Source organism: Scomber scombrus, chromosome 10 (genome assembly GCF_963691925.1).
Source record: "Scomber scombrus chromosome 10, fScoSco1.1, whole genome shotgun sequence".
Taxonomy (NCBI): domain Eukaryota; kingdom Metazoa; phylum Chordata; class Actinopteri; order Scombriformes; family Scombridae; genus Scomber; species Scomber scombrus.
The window spans coordinates 7,400,416-7,416,501 of record NC_084979.1 but is presented as its reverse complement, the minus strand read 5'-3'; the positions used below and the strand labels follow the sequence as shown (position 1 = coordinate 7,416,501).

General features: G+C 40.0%; 1 protein-coding gene across 1 annotated transcript in view; it reads left to right on the top strand.

The window, feature by feature from the left end:
• prex1 (phosphatidylinositol-3,4,5-trisphosphate-dependent Rac exchange factor 1) overlaps window positions 1–15,828 on the top strand; it is an 80,783-nt gene extending 64,955 nt beyond the window's left edge. Inside the window, exons 27-40 of the mRNA XM_062427992.1 lie at window positions 3,229–3,317; window positions 4,019–4,101; window positions 5,204–5,294; window positions 5,437–5,565; window positions 5,702–5,743; window positions 6,663–6,880; window positions 7,092–7,194; window positions 9,267–9,410; window positions 10,601–10,715; window positions 11,667–11,733; window positions 12,578–12,753; window positions 12,991–13,093; window positions 13,471–13,538; window positions 13,642–15,828. Of these exons, the coding sequence (XP_062283976.1) occupies window positions 3,229–3,317; window positions 4,019–4,101; window positions 5,204–5,294; window positions 5,437–5,565; window positions 5,702–5,743; window positions 6,663–6,880; window positions 7,092–7,194; window positions 9,267–9,410; window positions 10,601–10,715; window positions 11,667–11,733; window positions 12,578–12,753; window positions 12,991–13,093; window positions 13,471–13,538; window positions 13,642–13,684 (1,471 nt within the window). The 3' untranslated portion in view covers window positions 13,685–15,828. The remainder of the gene's footprint in view (window positions 1–3,228; window positions 3,318–4,018; window positions 4,102–5,203; window positions 5,295–5,436; window positions 5,566–5,701; window positions 5,744–6,662; window positions 6,881–7,091; window positions 7,195–9,266; window positions 9,411–10,600; window positions 10,716–11,666; window positions 11,734–12,577; window positions 12,754–12,990; window positions 13,094–13,470; window positions 13,539–13,641) is intronic.
• The last annotated feature ends 258 nt before the right edge of the window (window positions 15,829–16,086 follow it).

The following is a 16,086-nucleotide window of genomic DNA, read 5'->3' as shown; positions in this document are numbered from 1 at the left end:
TCTTCACTAACCCTTAATGCTACTCATTTCCCCTCTTCGGAGGCTACAATTCATTCCAGATGTTGGCATTTTAACTTGAGATCGAGGGCTAAAAATGACTTCAAAATGTTTTGGTCAGATCTGGTTATGTCATTTGCTTGTTGTGAGTTCATTCAGATGTTAGTGTGTGTGTGTGTGTGTGTGTGTGTGTGTGTGTGTGTGTGTGTGTGTGTGTGTGTGTGTGTGTGTGTGTGTGTGTGTGTGTGTGTGTGTGTGTGTGTGTGTGTGTGTGTGTGTGTGTGTGTGTGTGTGTGTGTGTGTGCTAGAGAGAGAGAGAGAGAGAGAGAAAGTGTGTATGCACGGTCCACAGGGCAGTGCTCCACTGAGCCCCACCCTCCACCACCCACTAAGATGTAGTTATTGGTTGTTGGTGTGGTGGGCTGGTGTGTAATAGAGCCAAATGTTTGGGGCGCGGCCTCCTCAACAACTCTGTCATTAAGGCCTGGCCACGCCATGTGAAACGCAACTACCTCATCACAATAAAATGTAAAGGAAAATGTACGTGGTTGTATGTATGTGTGTACGCGCACACACACACACACACACACATACATGGTGAAGTGTTTAGTCCAGAATTTGAAGCCTATGAGGGAAAAAAAAACCTCTGTTCAAGGTAGTCGTAAAAGGCTACAGAGTGAATGTGGATGAATCATCCCACTTGTGAAATTTTGGATGTGATTAGAAGTGCTACTGTGTTTCAGGGGTGGGTGGTGGATCCGTTTTCTTTGAGTACTGCTGAGAGATTCAGACATTAAAGCCCGAGGTGGTGACAGACCACAACAGAGCTCAACAGTTGGAGGTCACTGGCTGAGTACAGCCTGTTAGGAACATAATGTGAGAAATACGCACAGTAGAGACTAGCTTCTACACACACACACACACACACACACACACTCACACACACACACACACACACACACACACACACACACACATACACACACACACATGCACACAGAGACAGGGGGTCAAAGACAGAACATACAGAAATAATGAAGGAGAGAATAGTGTGTGAAGAAATCATAGTCGAGTAGTTTCTGTTCCAAGCTTCAGTACATCGTGTCTGTCGTAAATCTTTGGTTGTCAAGTGTGAATCATGTGTGTGTGACCTTTTGTCTTGTATCTAGACATATTTAGAGTGCGTCCAGGTCCAGCTGAGACAGATTACAGTTCACTCCAGACATCAGGGTGCATCTCAAGTGACAACCTAGGATTGATCTTCCTTTCTCGGTTAACATGCCAAATGGTCCAATGCATATCTCCTGTTTCCTCAAACAAGAGGACACACAAAATCAAAATAATATACACTGACATCATTTCTTGGCTTCCTGAGACAAACAAAATTGCTCAAGATATAAAAAGATATGACACTTACTGACAGTACATGCACTGATTTATAGACATATGGGTTTCTACAGCTTACACATACAGTGCAGCAGCAACAAAGACTATTCTAATGCACCAACATCCCCTTTTTTAAAAACAATTTTAATTAGCTGAGTAGGTCCTCAGATTTTCACTGTGCACTTGGTCAATAATATCCATTAACACCACACTCAGAATTGAAGTGATTTTAGTCTTTTTTTATATTTCACAATTTTCCACTGTGAGTACTACATATAGTAATGGACAGTATGCAAATTAGACCCAGCTACAGTTTAAAAAGGAGCTTCAGAGGAAGGTGTAAATGAATTGTTAGCTGGGAATCCAAAGTGTTCTCATTGTGTTTATAAGTGCATTCTCATCTGTTTTAGAGCTTTGAATACATTACTCAGTATATATTATAATGTAAGTGTGAACAAGACCTGTGTGTGTGTGTGTGTGTGTGTGTGTGTGTGTGTGTGTGTGTGTGTGTGTGTGTGTGTGTGTGTGTGTGTGTGTGTGTGTGTGTGTGTGTGTGTGTGTGTGTGTGTGTGTGTGTGTGTGTGTGTGTGTGTGTGTGTGTGTGGTTTAGGCCAGATTCACTACTAGATGCAGGATAATTGTCACAATGGTGCTCACACTTTTGGCAGGAGGTATGTGAGGCTAAATTTGGAAATAATCTTGTGTGTGTTTGTGTGACAGGGAATGTGTTAGTCTCTGAATTCAGCCGGAAAACACAAGGGAAATAAAACAGGATAAATATGGGGCAAAAATTGTGTGTTTATTAGGCAGCAAATAAAAAGAAAAACAATGAGAGGACTGAAGTATGATAAGAGAAAGTAAAGGAGGCACAAAGTCAAAAACGTGTCTAGGTTTACACATGCATACACACATATTACTATGAGATAATCATGGTGTGTTTGTGTGTGTGTGTGTGAATAAAACCCAACGGATAATCCAAGAAAGTGTTTGTTATATTAACTCTCTTCCCACAATTGTAATTACCAGTCTCTCCCCCCGTACCAGCACATACACACACACACACACACACACACACACACACACACACACACACACACACACACACACACACACATTAAGGACCGCAGAATAGCTCGGCAGGTGACATCCACCCCCAAACTCCACCGCTTTGTCATCCAGCAAAGCCGGGTAATAGCAAAAGACGACAAAGGCAGTGTTGTCATTTTGGAGCTCGTAGTCCCTCGTAGGCCATTTGTCATGGTAATTCAGCATGTGAATCATTCAGAGCTCCTCTGAGGGGATCGGGAGCGTGCTCACTTGAAGCAATGTATAATTTGAGCCACATAAATCTTCCACATGCTCCCGGTAATAATGTTGAATCACAGACATACGACTATAAATACCAAACTAAGTCATTTTTATAAAACTGTCTCAGAAAGGCAGAAATATTGTGCACTCATCAACATGGGAGAATACTCTCACAACTGAGCTACAACACACTAGTAGCTTGTAAAAGAACATGTATCAATAAAAGTGTCTGTTTCAATAGATGAGCTCCATTTCACCCTTTAAGTCTAATGCATCTTATCATTTAAATGTTCTGGACTCTAATGCAGCTCTCTGTGTAAACCAGCAGTAGTTGTTGCTGTGAGAAACTATTTAATTACCTTTGGCCTCTCAAACTGTAAATCAGAAAAGACATTTACAATCAGAAGGATTATTTGGCAGCATAATTACAAGACGCAGCCTTCCAAATTCTCTCTGTGGTTTAAGAACGGAATGAAGCCATCGCTTTATGTAGCGTTTTAACTGTGTGTGTGTTTTTCTGTATGTATTTTATTCCAGTGAATGCAACAGCAACAGAGATTCAGTCCTGTCCTACACCAGTGTGCGAAGTAACAGCTCTTACCTGGGGAGTGATGAGATGGGATCAGGTAAAGAAATGAAAGCAAATGTAGTTTTTTCTTTAATTGCAGTTTCTCTCTGCACGATATCGTTTTTTCTCCAAAAATGCTCTTCATGCATTTGTTGTTCATCCAGAAGACCTCTTACTGCAATATCTTCCTTTCATCTACAGTGACACACTTTCTATTGCTTTGGCTCTGTTCTCAAGCTCATTGTATCTTAAGTGAAACAATGATCATTTCAGAGCCAACACAAGAAGAAAAATGTGTCATTGTCCAAACAGAATGCACCATAACTAAGTGAATTCAGCACAAACAACATAAGCTAGAAAGAAAAGAAATAATGGGTGTTTGCATAAGAATCAGAAAGTGCTCGCCAACCGCTTTAATCTGTGACAATGTTCATATGTCTTGCTTTCCGAATGCCAAAACAAAAAATAAATTCACATATCTTTTGGAGGTGACTGTGGTCAGATATTTTAGACACAACATTTCATAACTCCCACAACCACATTTTTGTGCATTGAGCCAAATATTTGTTCATTGCTGTTTATCATGTGGTTTGTTATCGCTGTTAAGTCTCACACAGCTTCGTAAAGAGAGATCTAAGAAGTTAACTTGATTCATCAGAATTTACACAAAAAACTTAGTTAATAAACTTGAAATATGTTATCTGGTCTGAAATAAAGATTGAAATATTATCAATCTAACACTTTTTTTTCTCCTGCCAGGGGATGAGTTGCCTTGTGACATGAGGATTTCTTCAGATAAACAGGACAAGCTGCACGGCTGCCTTGAGCATCTTTACAACCAGGTAAGTTCTGGGGTTCAGTTTGGAGCAAGCTGCTAGATTTAGGTTTGCAGAAGGGGTTCCCCAAACCTTATCCTTGCATATACTTTGTGCTTGATTTAAACTTGTATGCTAATTCCAGTCTACTAATTTTAAATTTAGCGATACATTAAAACCTTAATTCTAAACTACACAAAGACATGTGGACCAACTAAGATAAGCCAACTCTAAACTCAGCCAAAATGTTCAAAACTACAAAATAGTGAAGAAAGTAAATAGCAAGAAAAACACACAGAAACACACGTCAGTGTTAGAACCATTCGGAACAGATGATTGTGATAGTAATCAGTCAACATCTGGGCTGAGTTACCTCATGGAGCTCTCTGTCCTCTGGTCAGATCCTAGTTTTCTCTCTCATCTTTCATCTGACCTCCTTTCCTTCTTCTTTCTCCCTCTTTCTTTCTACGACATACACACACACACACACACACACACACACACACACACACATAGACTTGTACTGATACGTGGACATCCATCCGTCTTTTCCGCTCCTCTTACCAGCATTTGATGTCCTTTGACTCTCCATGGGGTGCTCCCACATTGGCTGCTGTAGTTCTTTCCACATGTAAACAGCAGCTCAGGGGGCCTGCAACACAAGCTTTGTTGTTGGTAAAGACTGAGGCCAGAAGCAATCACAGAGTTATGTGTTAGTGGGCATGTGTATATGTTTGAACTACACAAAAAGAAAGGGAAAGGAGTAAGGGTAGCTGGAAGACAAAAGGAAGAAATATTTGTAGAATATGAGGGGTGGCACACAGAGCAATCCTGATTGTGTGTGTGTGTGTGTTTGTCTTTCTATCTTTGAGAGAACCAGTTTAGATGAAAAACAGCATTGTGAGGTACATGTTTGTCTTGTGAGGGCATTTTAGCTACAAAGGGCAATTTGAGGGTTAAGACTTGTTTTTGAGGTTAAGGTTAGAGTTGGGTTTAAATTCAGTTTAGGTTAGGCATTTAGTTGTGATGGTTAAGGTTAGGGTAAGGGGCTAGGGAATTCATTATGTCAATGAGTGTCCTCATAAGGATGCAGAGACAAACATCTGTGTGTGTTTATTTATGCACACAGGTTGAATCCATCAACAATCTACTCAAAGGACTTGTCATGACCAAGGCTTGTGAGGAGACCAAGTACTTTAACTCTGGCCACAACCAACCAGGTACATGTTTTTATCTTGTGTGTGCATGTGTCTGTGCTTTTTCTGCTGAAAAGGTGAGAGAGTGCTGTCTTGCTTCTGTTAAAACAGCCATTACACACGCACTCACGCATTCCTGTTTTTTCTCTTTTTTTTTTGTAAACAGAGTTTCGTCAAGCAGAAGACTGGACTACGAGTTGTCGTGATATGATCAAGAAGAACATCCAGGAGGACCCTTGGAACCTACCCAGCTCCATCAAAACCCTGGTGGATACCCTGCAGAGACGTGCGGATGGTTAGTGGAACACACACACACACACACACACACACACACACACACACACACACACACACACACACACACACACGTACTTGTGATCATATACAGTTACAATCAGTCTCTAAATCTTGCTTTCCTTGCACCTCCACAGATGGAAAGAACCAGCTTCTCCTGGCTCTGCTCAAGTGCACAGGTAGGGTAACAGAAACTAAACACACAAATAGAAACCAGCTCATATTTTGAAGAAACCTGCGTTGTATAATCAAACCAGATAGAACCCAGTTGTAATTTTCCATAAAATGTCCAGAAGAGATGTTAAAACCGGCTGTGCAATCACTCAGCAGAACTGAGTCCTCAAGCAGCAGGATAGGTCTCATAACTGCAGTCTTTTAAATGATTCCACCAGTTTTGGGCTCTGTGCAAATGAGATCATCCATCATATGAAAATACAGCCAGTTCTACATCAGGACATCTGCAGGTCCTTAAAACATCTTTTAGAATGATTGAATTAGAAAAAAGTGATTTATCTAAAGTGTCAAGAATATATTCTCTTTGGAATTTTACAACGTTTAATGAGGTTATGATTTTATTATCTTTAGTTTGTCACATGGCTGTGAAACAATGTGTGCCCACTTTTGCAGCCTGATATAAAAACCAAATACTGAGCAAGTTTTAATTTCTTTCCCATAAAATTATATAGTCGTAAAAACTCTTTCAGCAATGTTTTCCATGTTGAGGCCAGTTGCTGTATATTTGTACAGGAATGATGGTTGGTGTTGAAGCATGTGATGCTCCAGTCCCTTTGAACTGTGCTCAGTGGCATATGGTGCTAGTTAATGTGAGTTATCCTCTCAGGGGATCTGGGATAATGGGGTACAGTTTATGTACTGGAGCCAACTCCAGGACATGTGTAATGAGGAAGGTCAGAGTGGCAGGTTGGGAGGCTGGGACACATCACCCTCTCTGCCCACTGACCTTCTAAATTTTTTCTCCTACACCTGTCTTCCTTTGCATCCCTTTCATTTGGACTCCCTTCTTCCTTCCGTAACCCTGCCTCCTTTTATAACCCCTGAACTCCCTCTCTTCATAAAAATGTCCCTCTCCCACACCAGACACATCTTTACAACTGCGGAGGGATGTGATCTTCTGCCAGGCGGCGACGGGCGCCCTGTGCACGCTGGCCGAACAGCTGCTGGCGGCGTTGCGATCGCGATTTAACAACGCTGGCGAGTACCAGGAGGATGGCAAGGAGACCAGCCGCAAGTGGCTAGAGCAGATATCAGCCATCGGTGTGCTGCTGCACTTCCAGTCCACGCTAGCACCACACCTGGTGAGGACATATTTACTGCTTTCATTTGACAAGTAGGGCAAATCCACTGTATGAGATAGCTGCATCATTTAGATGTATTTTTTGCACAGGATGTTCCTAAATTAAGTCCTTTGGGTCTCCATGGTTTTCTAGCCATGCAGCTGTCTTCACACAACTATTAAAAACTGTCTTCCTGGTGCAACTTCTGAGCTCTCTTTCTCTCCCCTGGCAGAAAGGAGAGCGGACCATGCTGGAAGACACCAAGGCGGCCCTGTTGGACTTGGACAAAGTCACAGTGTTCTTCAAGCCACTGGAGGATGAGTGTCTAGTCGCAAGTAAGAAACTCCATCAACAAAGACTGACATGGCCCATTCAAACCAGACTGCTGGTAATGAGCAGCTGTATGGTTTGACCAACTCTGAATAAAGTTCCATTATGTGTATGTATGGTAGCTATTGAGGGGGAAATTGCCATTTTGCCGTTACAGATTTCATTTTCTTTTCAGCGGAGAGCTGTTAAATGAGGAGCTAAAACAACACTATAATGGTGCTATAAATCATCTTAAACAAGGGCAGGGCATGCAGTCTCTTAAAGTCCTTGTTGTCCTTGTATCACAGATAAGATGGTCCCTTCCTGACATTCTGTGTGGGGCTTTATGTCAACTTTAGTGCTACTTTGAGACAAATAAAATACTCACATATATTTCACTAGTATACACAAACACTACGTTTAAATATCCATGCACATATATATTAGTCCTGAAACAAAATGCAGTATGTGCTGTTCTGAAGAAATACTCTTTTGGAACATGAAGATGGTAAATTGACATTGCTGCCTCCGCTTAAGGTCAGAACATTTATTTCATAGGAAGCATTTCAAATACAATGGTGTACAGCAGTTGTTTCGCACGAGGCAACACCCAGGTTGCTCATACTGAGCATTATTAGCATCTTGACATGACTTTGAATACAAAGTTCAGCTCACAACAATTTGTTCCATTAATAACCTCAGTATCTGTATTCACTGAAAGCCACCAGAGGTCTTAGCTGATACAAAGGACGACTGCATCCTGAATCAGTTCTCTTTTCAGCACCTTCAATATGGTCAGCAGAGATTGTAGCTCAAAGGAAAACACCAACATGCACTTCCCATTCTAGGAGGTTAAGTTATGGACGAGGCAGGGATTTGCTATTCTGGGTTAGCACTCAGCAGCATATATTGTGCAAAAACAGCATGCAAACGAATGCAGGCAGAAGCACACTTTGACTCAAGCACACTGTATATTTGTCTTATTCATGACATAAAAGTAAGACAGGCATGTAGAGTATATACAGAGATTTCAGACTCAAGGCTACCTTCATTTACCCATTCATCTCCTATACTTGGATATGACTTAAAAATATTTTTTACACTTTGCTGACATACCACTTTCAGCTGTAGTCTGCTGCAGTGCAGGGAGATGGTTTTTGGCGGCAGCGTCCATCGGACAGTATTGATTTCTTAATAGCGTGCACAGTGAGCTGGGAACCATAGGTAGAATCATGTAAGCACCACAAAGTCTGAGGCCCCAGAGTTCAGCCTGAAGCATCACAGCCAATTCCACAGGATTATGGCTTGATGGGTTCTCCAGGAAAGAGTGCTGACCCTAGAGGTCGCTCAGTAAAGGTCATCTTTTCTATTTCAACTTCTAGAGTGCCACATTCAGAAAATGTTAGACGAGAGTCAGCTTAAGACATATGAATTATTACTTGCCATGTATTATTTGTAGAATTAGAAGAAGGTTCCGATCTGCTAATAAATGACCCAGTAATAACAAAATACTTAAAAAGTATTTTATTAGGTTGGCCAGCTGCTGCTGCTGCTGCTGCTGCTACATTAAAAACATCTTGTAGACATAACATCATGTGTATTGCAGATTTTCCTAATATGACTAACACAGAAAAGTACCAGAGTTAAATTTAATACTATTGACATTTTTTCCGTTACTGTGACACAACTGAGGAAAATCCTGAGACACTCTGGTTTCTCCTCTTTCTTTTTTTGGCAGGACGGAGCGTCCGATATACCTGCAGTGATTGTGGTTTTAAAAAGAACAGTTATGTAAAAATTTGAAATGGTGGATGGTGGTCTCTAATGCAGCATTGCTTCTCTTTAATTGCTTCGGGAAATCTGTATAACAAACATAAACAAAGAGTTGAGCTTCTGACTGTGGCAAATATATTAGCAGATGTACACATTCATGCACATCGTCTATTATCTATGTATGAAATGGTCTGCATATGTAACAGTAACAGATGTAGCACATTTCACTTTGTAGATGTCTATTTGGAGTTATCAAAGGTACCTTCACAGCACTTTACAATACAGTATTGTTAACTTCTGTCCTGTCTGTGTATGTCCATTACAGACACACCAGTGTGCTACCAGGTGGAGGGCAGTCGACAGGCCCTGAGGGTCACCCTGTACCTGGACAGCTGTCACTTCAGTGAGCTTCCCACCCGGCTGCAGAACGGAGGCAGCCTCAAGCTTCAGACTGTCCTCTTCACCAGAGGTAAGCAACTGGGCAGACTGGGACTGATAAACTGGAGCAACTGCAAGGGGTTTAAGATCAGTGGTTAGAGCGTAACACAACAGTGGCAAGTAGAGCCGGCCATTGTGTCCTAAAAGTGCTGTCACCGAGTTCCACGAACAAAGCAATCTATTTTTGTCTCAATATCTTACTTAGCATGACATAATTTCCTTTTGAACCTTTTTAACAAAATAGGCCTTATTGTCTTGACACAAACAGCTGCACAAGAATATAAAATCAAATTCTGTTTATAATAATGCTTTAAAATACAGGAGATACACAACTGATGAAGAGTCCGACCACACATGCTTGTCATATGAATACGTATCTCACCGTTTTAGTCAATTGAGTCAAATTCAGAGAGTCATTTTGGACAGGAATCACATGAAAATCACTTTATATACTGTGTGCATGTAGGATTATCATTTAAAAACACTCTTAGTGCTTCATGGAGCCTCTTAGCCGCTCGCACATGTTCATTTCCTGATAGCTTTATGTGTTTTTATTAAGTTAGACTGAGGCCTTTTATAATCCATTTCCACCGCCTTTAAGTTCTCTTCTGCTGCCATGCTCTTTGTAGTTCTCCATCAGTCTCAGTTGGCTTAGTATGAATAGTTAGCATCATGCCTGTCTGCCAAATGGCCATTAATTTTTCACAGACGAGTGCCAGTTGGAACACTTATCAACTGAGAGAGCTCATATTGTTCTCATGTACTTCAGTGTGGAAGAAAGTGCTGCAACACTGCTTCAGTCATGCAGATATGTGGATGTACATCACCACCTACTGGAAAATAGTCTTTACTGCAGGTTGAGGAGCAGTATGAGGCACCATGTGATATTGCAGATGCTTAAGTTTGTGTATGTGTGTGTCCATATCTATTAGCACCATATGTCGTCTCATGGATGAAAAAAAACATATAGAGTGAGGATATTTTCAGCAGTTTACTGTTTGAAAATATTATTTTAAAGTTATGATTAAATTTAAAGCTGGTTGGATTTGATGGACTTAAGGATTCAGAATTAAAATAAGGACAGTGTTTATATTAGCGAAAGGGTATAATGATTATGTTTAAAGTGGTGAGGGTTAATGTAGAGGATCAGAGAATAATCTGATCCTAGATGTGTGTGCCCGTGTGTTTGGCTCTAAATGCTCCCTCCCTGTTTTAATCCAGCACTGGAGCGTCCAGAGGGAGCGTCCCAGCAGGAGTACAGCGCCACAGAAGAATTCCAGCAGCGCATCAACGCTGTCTCACTTGAGAAGGTCAAGGCCTACTACCGCAGACTCAGGTACGCTATGCTACACAGCATCACAGCCCTCCAGTGGCTTACTCACTAGCGCTCAGGATATTTTTCACCTTAAAGGGAGAGTTCACCCTGTGGTGGTGTTGCATAAGCAAGCAGAAACTGTGCTTCGATTGCTGTTTTACTTTTTTACTTTTTTTTAAAACTATTGTCAAGGTCTAAAATCTTTAAAGGTGAGAGCTGCATCATTTATCCTGTATCGTTTGTCTTTAACAAAGCTCCACACAGTCTTACAAGGTAGCATTCATAGGATTTTTGTATATGAAGTTTGGAGTATTAACTCTTAAATCATGTTTAAAAACTCAGCTTCAACATAGATGGATGACTAAGAATCTTTACAGACATTTTATGTAATATTTTGCAACAAAGAAAGATTTGCTAAACCAGCTTGGATAAGAACTTGTTTTTAAAAAGAGTCAAAGTTTGAGTGGAGGATGATGATTATTTATGAAAAAAAAGATCATATTTGTAACTATCATATGTGTTCCAAGATGTTACCAAAATCTAAATGTTTACAGTAACAACTCATATATATTTATTGTATCATTTATTTATATTTTTTATATATTTGTTATTATTATTATTTATGTCTGATTTACAGAGCTGCATATATGATTGCATGTTTCAGATTTTCATCTATTTCTACTTCCGTTGTTATTGTTATTGCACTGTAACATTTTCATTTTTAATAGCCTGTTAATAATATGATTGTGATTTCTTATATGTGCGTGTTAATTCTCAGGAAGGCTTATGCAGCATCAATAAATTATGAAATAATGTACTGTAGCTGATGCATATTCTATATAGTGAAGCACTCTGCGACTGTAGATGACTCAGCTCTCACACAAAGTGATTCAGAGGAGTCGAATCTGTAGATTTTCAAACCAGATGAAGAGTTTTTTTAAAACTGAAATAGAACTGTTTTTGTCCCAACAGAGCTTTCTATTTGGAGAAGTCCAATCTTCCTACAGACTCAAACTCCACAGCTATGAAGATTGACCAGGTAAATATACACTTATTCATATATGTTTACTGCGGTCACAGATTGTGTATATTACAGTGTGCCATGTTACTTATATCCTGTTATTGTAACTTAAGTACATCTGTATATAATGTTGTGACTGAATATAAATGCAAGCACAGATACTGGGCCTTGAAGTTAGAGATCTTCAACCAAGCATTTCAAAAGTAAGATGAACTGCTATCCTGTTTCCTCCACTGGAAATCCCCACTAGCTCGTCAAGACCCCCCCACCCCCCATTAACTCAAACTAACCACAACACTTCAACATTATCAACTGCTTCCATTTGAACCTCTGCAATAATTAGAATAGAAAGAATATTTTAGTGTCCCAAACTGACTGTAGCGTAAATAGATTCCAGTGATTATAACTGAATAGAGCATAGTATCAGTATCTAGAACCTTATTCTCAGGTTTAAGTTGTCTTTAAAATGGGAGAGTGCAAAGTCAAACCTCTTTGTGTGGCTTTTAATGGATTCACTCTGTTTATGCTGGTGTACCATCCTAACAAGTCAGTTACTCTGTTTAGTCTAGTGTTGAGTATTAAAATCTATGTGCTATCACTTGTTTTATATACAAACAAACGTATTCAAATAAAAAAAGTGGTAAGTGCCAAGTGATTTTGGAAAATACTGCCTTAATTCCATATACAATCCTGAAACTGACCAGAACTGGTGAAATTTTAGAGAAAATTAATTTTTGAAAATTTGAAGATTTTAGCACTCAATACTAGTCTACATGACTTGATAAGATGGCCACTTTAGTGATATTGCACTGTATCTTCTTGTTAGAAGTCCATTTAAGCCTTCACTCTCTCCTCCTCACAGCTGCTGCGACCCCTCAACACATTGGACGACCTTTGCCGACTAATGCAGTCCTACGTCAACGTGCGCTCCAGCACCCAATGCCACCCGTCAGGTGTCAGCGTGCTGTGTGTGTCCTCTGAGCTGTGCAACCGCCTGGGAGCTTGCCACATCACCATGTGTGACACAGGCATGCAGAGGTCAGTCTGGCACCATGCCAACACTGTAATACTGCTAGTGTAGTATCACTTGTCAGCTGGAATAAAGATTAACACACTGCAGAGTGGATGAAATGCACCACTGAACCTCAAAAGTGCAGCCTTATCTAACTGTCTGAATTCATTTCAAGCTGTCCAGCAAGTGCGCATATGGACAACCCCATTAATGTGTGTTTGTTACACAAAGCGCTGACCTTTTGGCTTTTTTGTTCTTTGCAGATCTACCTTAAGTGTGACACTGGAGCAGGCAATGATCCTAGCCAGGAACCACGGGCTCATGCCGCGCTGCATCATGCAGACCATGGACATAATGCGCAAACAAGTAAACTATGCTCCAAGGACCACTAGAGTCCTTTAGGAGGTTGTAATGTCATAACATACTGTAACCATAACCATAGCATGATAAGATTATATCAACACAATACAGTTTTAACAAAAATCAGTAAATGATAATTGAATAGCCCTCCACAAATTAGAGAACATATATAGAAGAGTTTTGTGATCATAGGTTTCTCTCTCTACATCTTTACCACAATGTCTTACCGCATGAATATCTTTGTGGCTTAATCTGTCAAGTTGTGGTTGTGTTAGATCTCCTGACTTGCTGTAAATGTTTAGCCTGTCAGGCCAATTGAGCAAACTGCAATGTGGTTATTGTGGGTATAATATGTTTATAGCTTTTGTTTTCTCTTCTACCAGGGCGCAAGAGTGGAGCTGTCTGCTAAAAATCGCATGGTAATGCACCAGATGCCACCGTCAGCCCCAAGGTACTGTATAAAACCACTTCTAGCCCCCTTTGCCATTCGCAGATTGCACCATTTATGGTCGCAGATAAAGTGGATTTCCCTCATTTAAATTTTTCTTTTTCAGGCTCTTCAAGCTGTGTTTGCCACCCTCAGACGGAGAGCTTTAAGAAAGCCGTCCCTTCAGAGAACTCATCAGAGAGAGGGTGAATGTGGAAAAGGAAGATGTGATGAAAGATGACAGTAACAACACCGCTTTCCTTCCGAGAGACACTGCAGGTGGAAGGAACCTTGTTCCCCTTCAATGCCCCAGTGACACAGGGATCATTCCAGCATGGATACCACTCGAGTCTTCAGTGCACTGTACAGGCTAACTCCCCCAGCTCCACAACACTGTACAGACTGCTATTGTCAGTTATCTGGGAGAACCTGAAGCTCAAGACTGATCATGTAGTGTTATTCTGGGAAGCCTCAAGGATTAGTATTACTGCTTGCGCTGTTTGTCCATATAGACACATACAGACACATACAGACAGCTGACATTAACAACTCAATAACCGATGCAAAATATTCACAAGGTAAATGAAAAGGACATGCTTTTGTGAAGACATCCACAATGATGATGCTCATAGCCGAGCTATTATTATTAACTGGATTAACCAAACTACCTGTAGCTGACTGTCATCATAAATGCAGATGTTATCCATTTTTGCCTTGGACTGCAACTCCGGAGAGCTGTCTCTTTCTCTGTTTGGCCTGGTGTCCCCCAGGGCTCAACGTTTGGACCCCATGTGAAGTAGAATACTTGAATGCCCTTGTATTCTTGTATGATAGCTGGCTGAGTAGAAGCAGAAAGTCAAAGAATAGACAGAGGGATGGAAGTAGGGATGGGAGGGACAGATGTAAAGATTGATGGTAGGGGGCTGCTTTTTCTTTAGCCCATTGCATGTGGTCACTGTGCAATTACTGTAGGTTTAGTGTGAGTACTATATTACTGCACTATATGAAGGATAGTTATTTATTGTATCTGGAAGGAGTGTTTTTATCCCTTACTCATGATATTATCAGGTATTAAAGAATCTAAAATCATTCCAGCCAACATATTGAACAGTATTTAAAGGACCAATGGCATGCCATTTTTTAAACGTAACTGCTTGTGTATTTCATTTTATTTATGTGTATGAAATTTGATTACGTCAAGAAGTGTTACATTAATTTTCAGGGAACGCAACGGAGGGAGGTCGAGCAGAAGCTAGCTAATCAGAATCTGGGAAGGGGAAGCTAAAGCATACAATACACAGCTGTTTGTCAATAAGCAGCCGAGTCAACAGGTTGAGAATATTAAAACATTGTTAAATAATTAATATATTAATGAATGAAAAAAGTGTACTAGTTGAAAGATTTCCTTCTGTTAACTTGGACATTATGTTTATTTTTAAATTGGCTTTTAAGTTTCTCGGGACTGTCGTAGTTACTGTAGGTATTAAAATGAGCACAATGATTGGTCCATTCAAGTTGCAGTGTTAGCAAACAAGTACTGTAAGGAGTTTTTAATGGATGATGTAAACAAAGGGATCATTTCAGGACTGAAAAACAGTAACCTTATATTACTGAGCATTTCAATTGTTTTGTAAATACAAACTGTAATGATATCTGAGGAAAAAGATAGCAGCAGCAGAGTAATGTTATAAATTAAGTTGGATTATTTTTATGGAGATAATATAGTATATAAAATTTAAATCTTTTTTTTATTTTTATTCATGACTGTGTTTGAAGAGATGCTGTTTCTCTTTGCTGAGTGTAACCTCACTTACAACTTGTCTTTGACTGTTAAAAAGGCTTGACATGTACAGTATTTCAAGAATCTGACATTCTGCATTCATTAGGCTGATCACTTAGTCCTTTTTTATTTATTTAAAAGCAGTCTGGACTCGAATGAGCATGTTGGAATTGTCTCTACAAATCTCTCCACACTATCATGGCCACTCAGTTGACATACTGTAAGACTCAGTTATTCTCATTTCCCACATCAGATTATAATCAGAACTCTGAATGCAGCATTAGTTACCATAACCTGGTTTTAAGTGTGTGTTACAAATTTAAATTAGCTAATGACTGCAGCATGTTGGTGTAGCTGGACAAACAAACATGTCACTGATTACACTTTTATTTACATTATTCTAATGTTTCATTATTGTATATACTTTATTTGCAAATTTATGTTGCTTGAAAATAACTGTACAAAGGATTTCTGTTCAATCTTTCTAAAATGATCATTGTGAATGCAATCTTAACAATCTAGTAAATAAAATGTTGACAGTATGACAATGACTTTCAGTGAAGCAGTTGCTGTTGCCCAGTGATGATCCCGCAGACGACGTGATGTTCTAATGTTTATCTTGTGATTTTCACGTGTTTATTTAGCCTTGCTTAGTCTACGATTTCACATGAATGACTCAAAAGGAGGGGACACTGGAAATGATCACAGCTCCTTGCCTACACACATCATATTAAGAGGCTGTGACTAAGTGCTACTGAGAGTAAACATCAGGACGTCTGATTGAACTGGTTT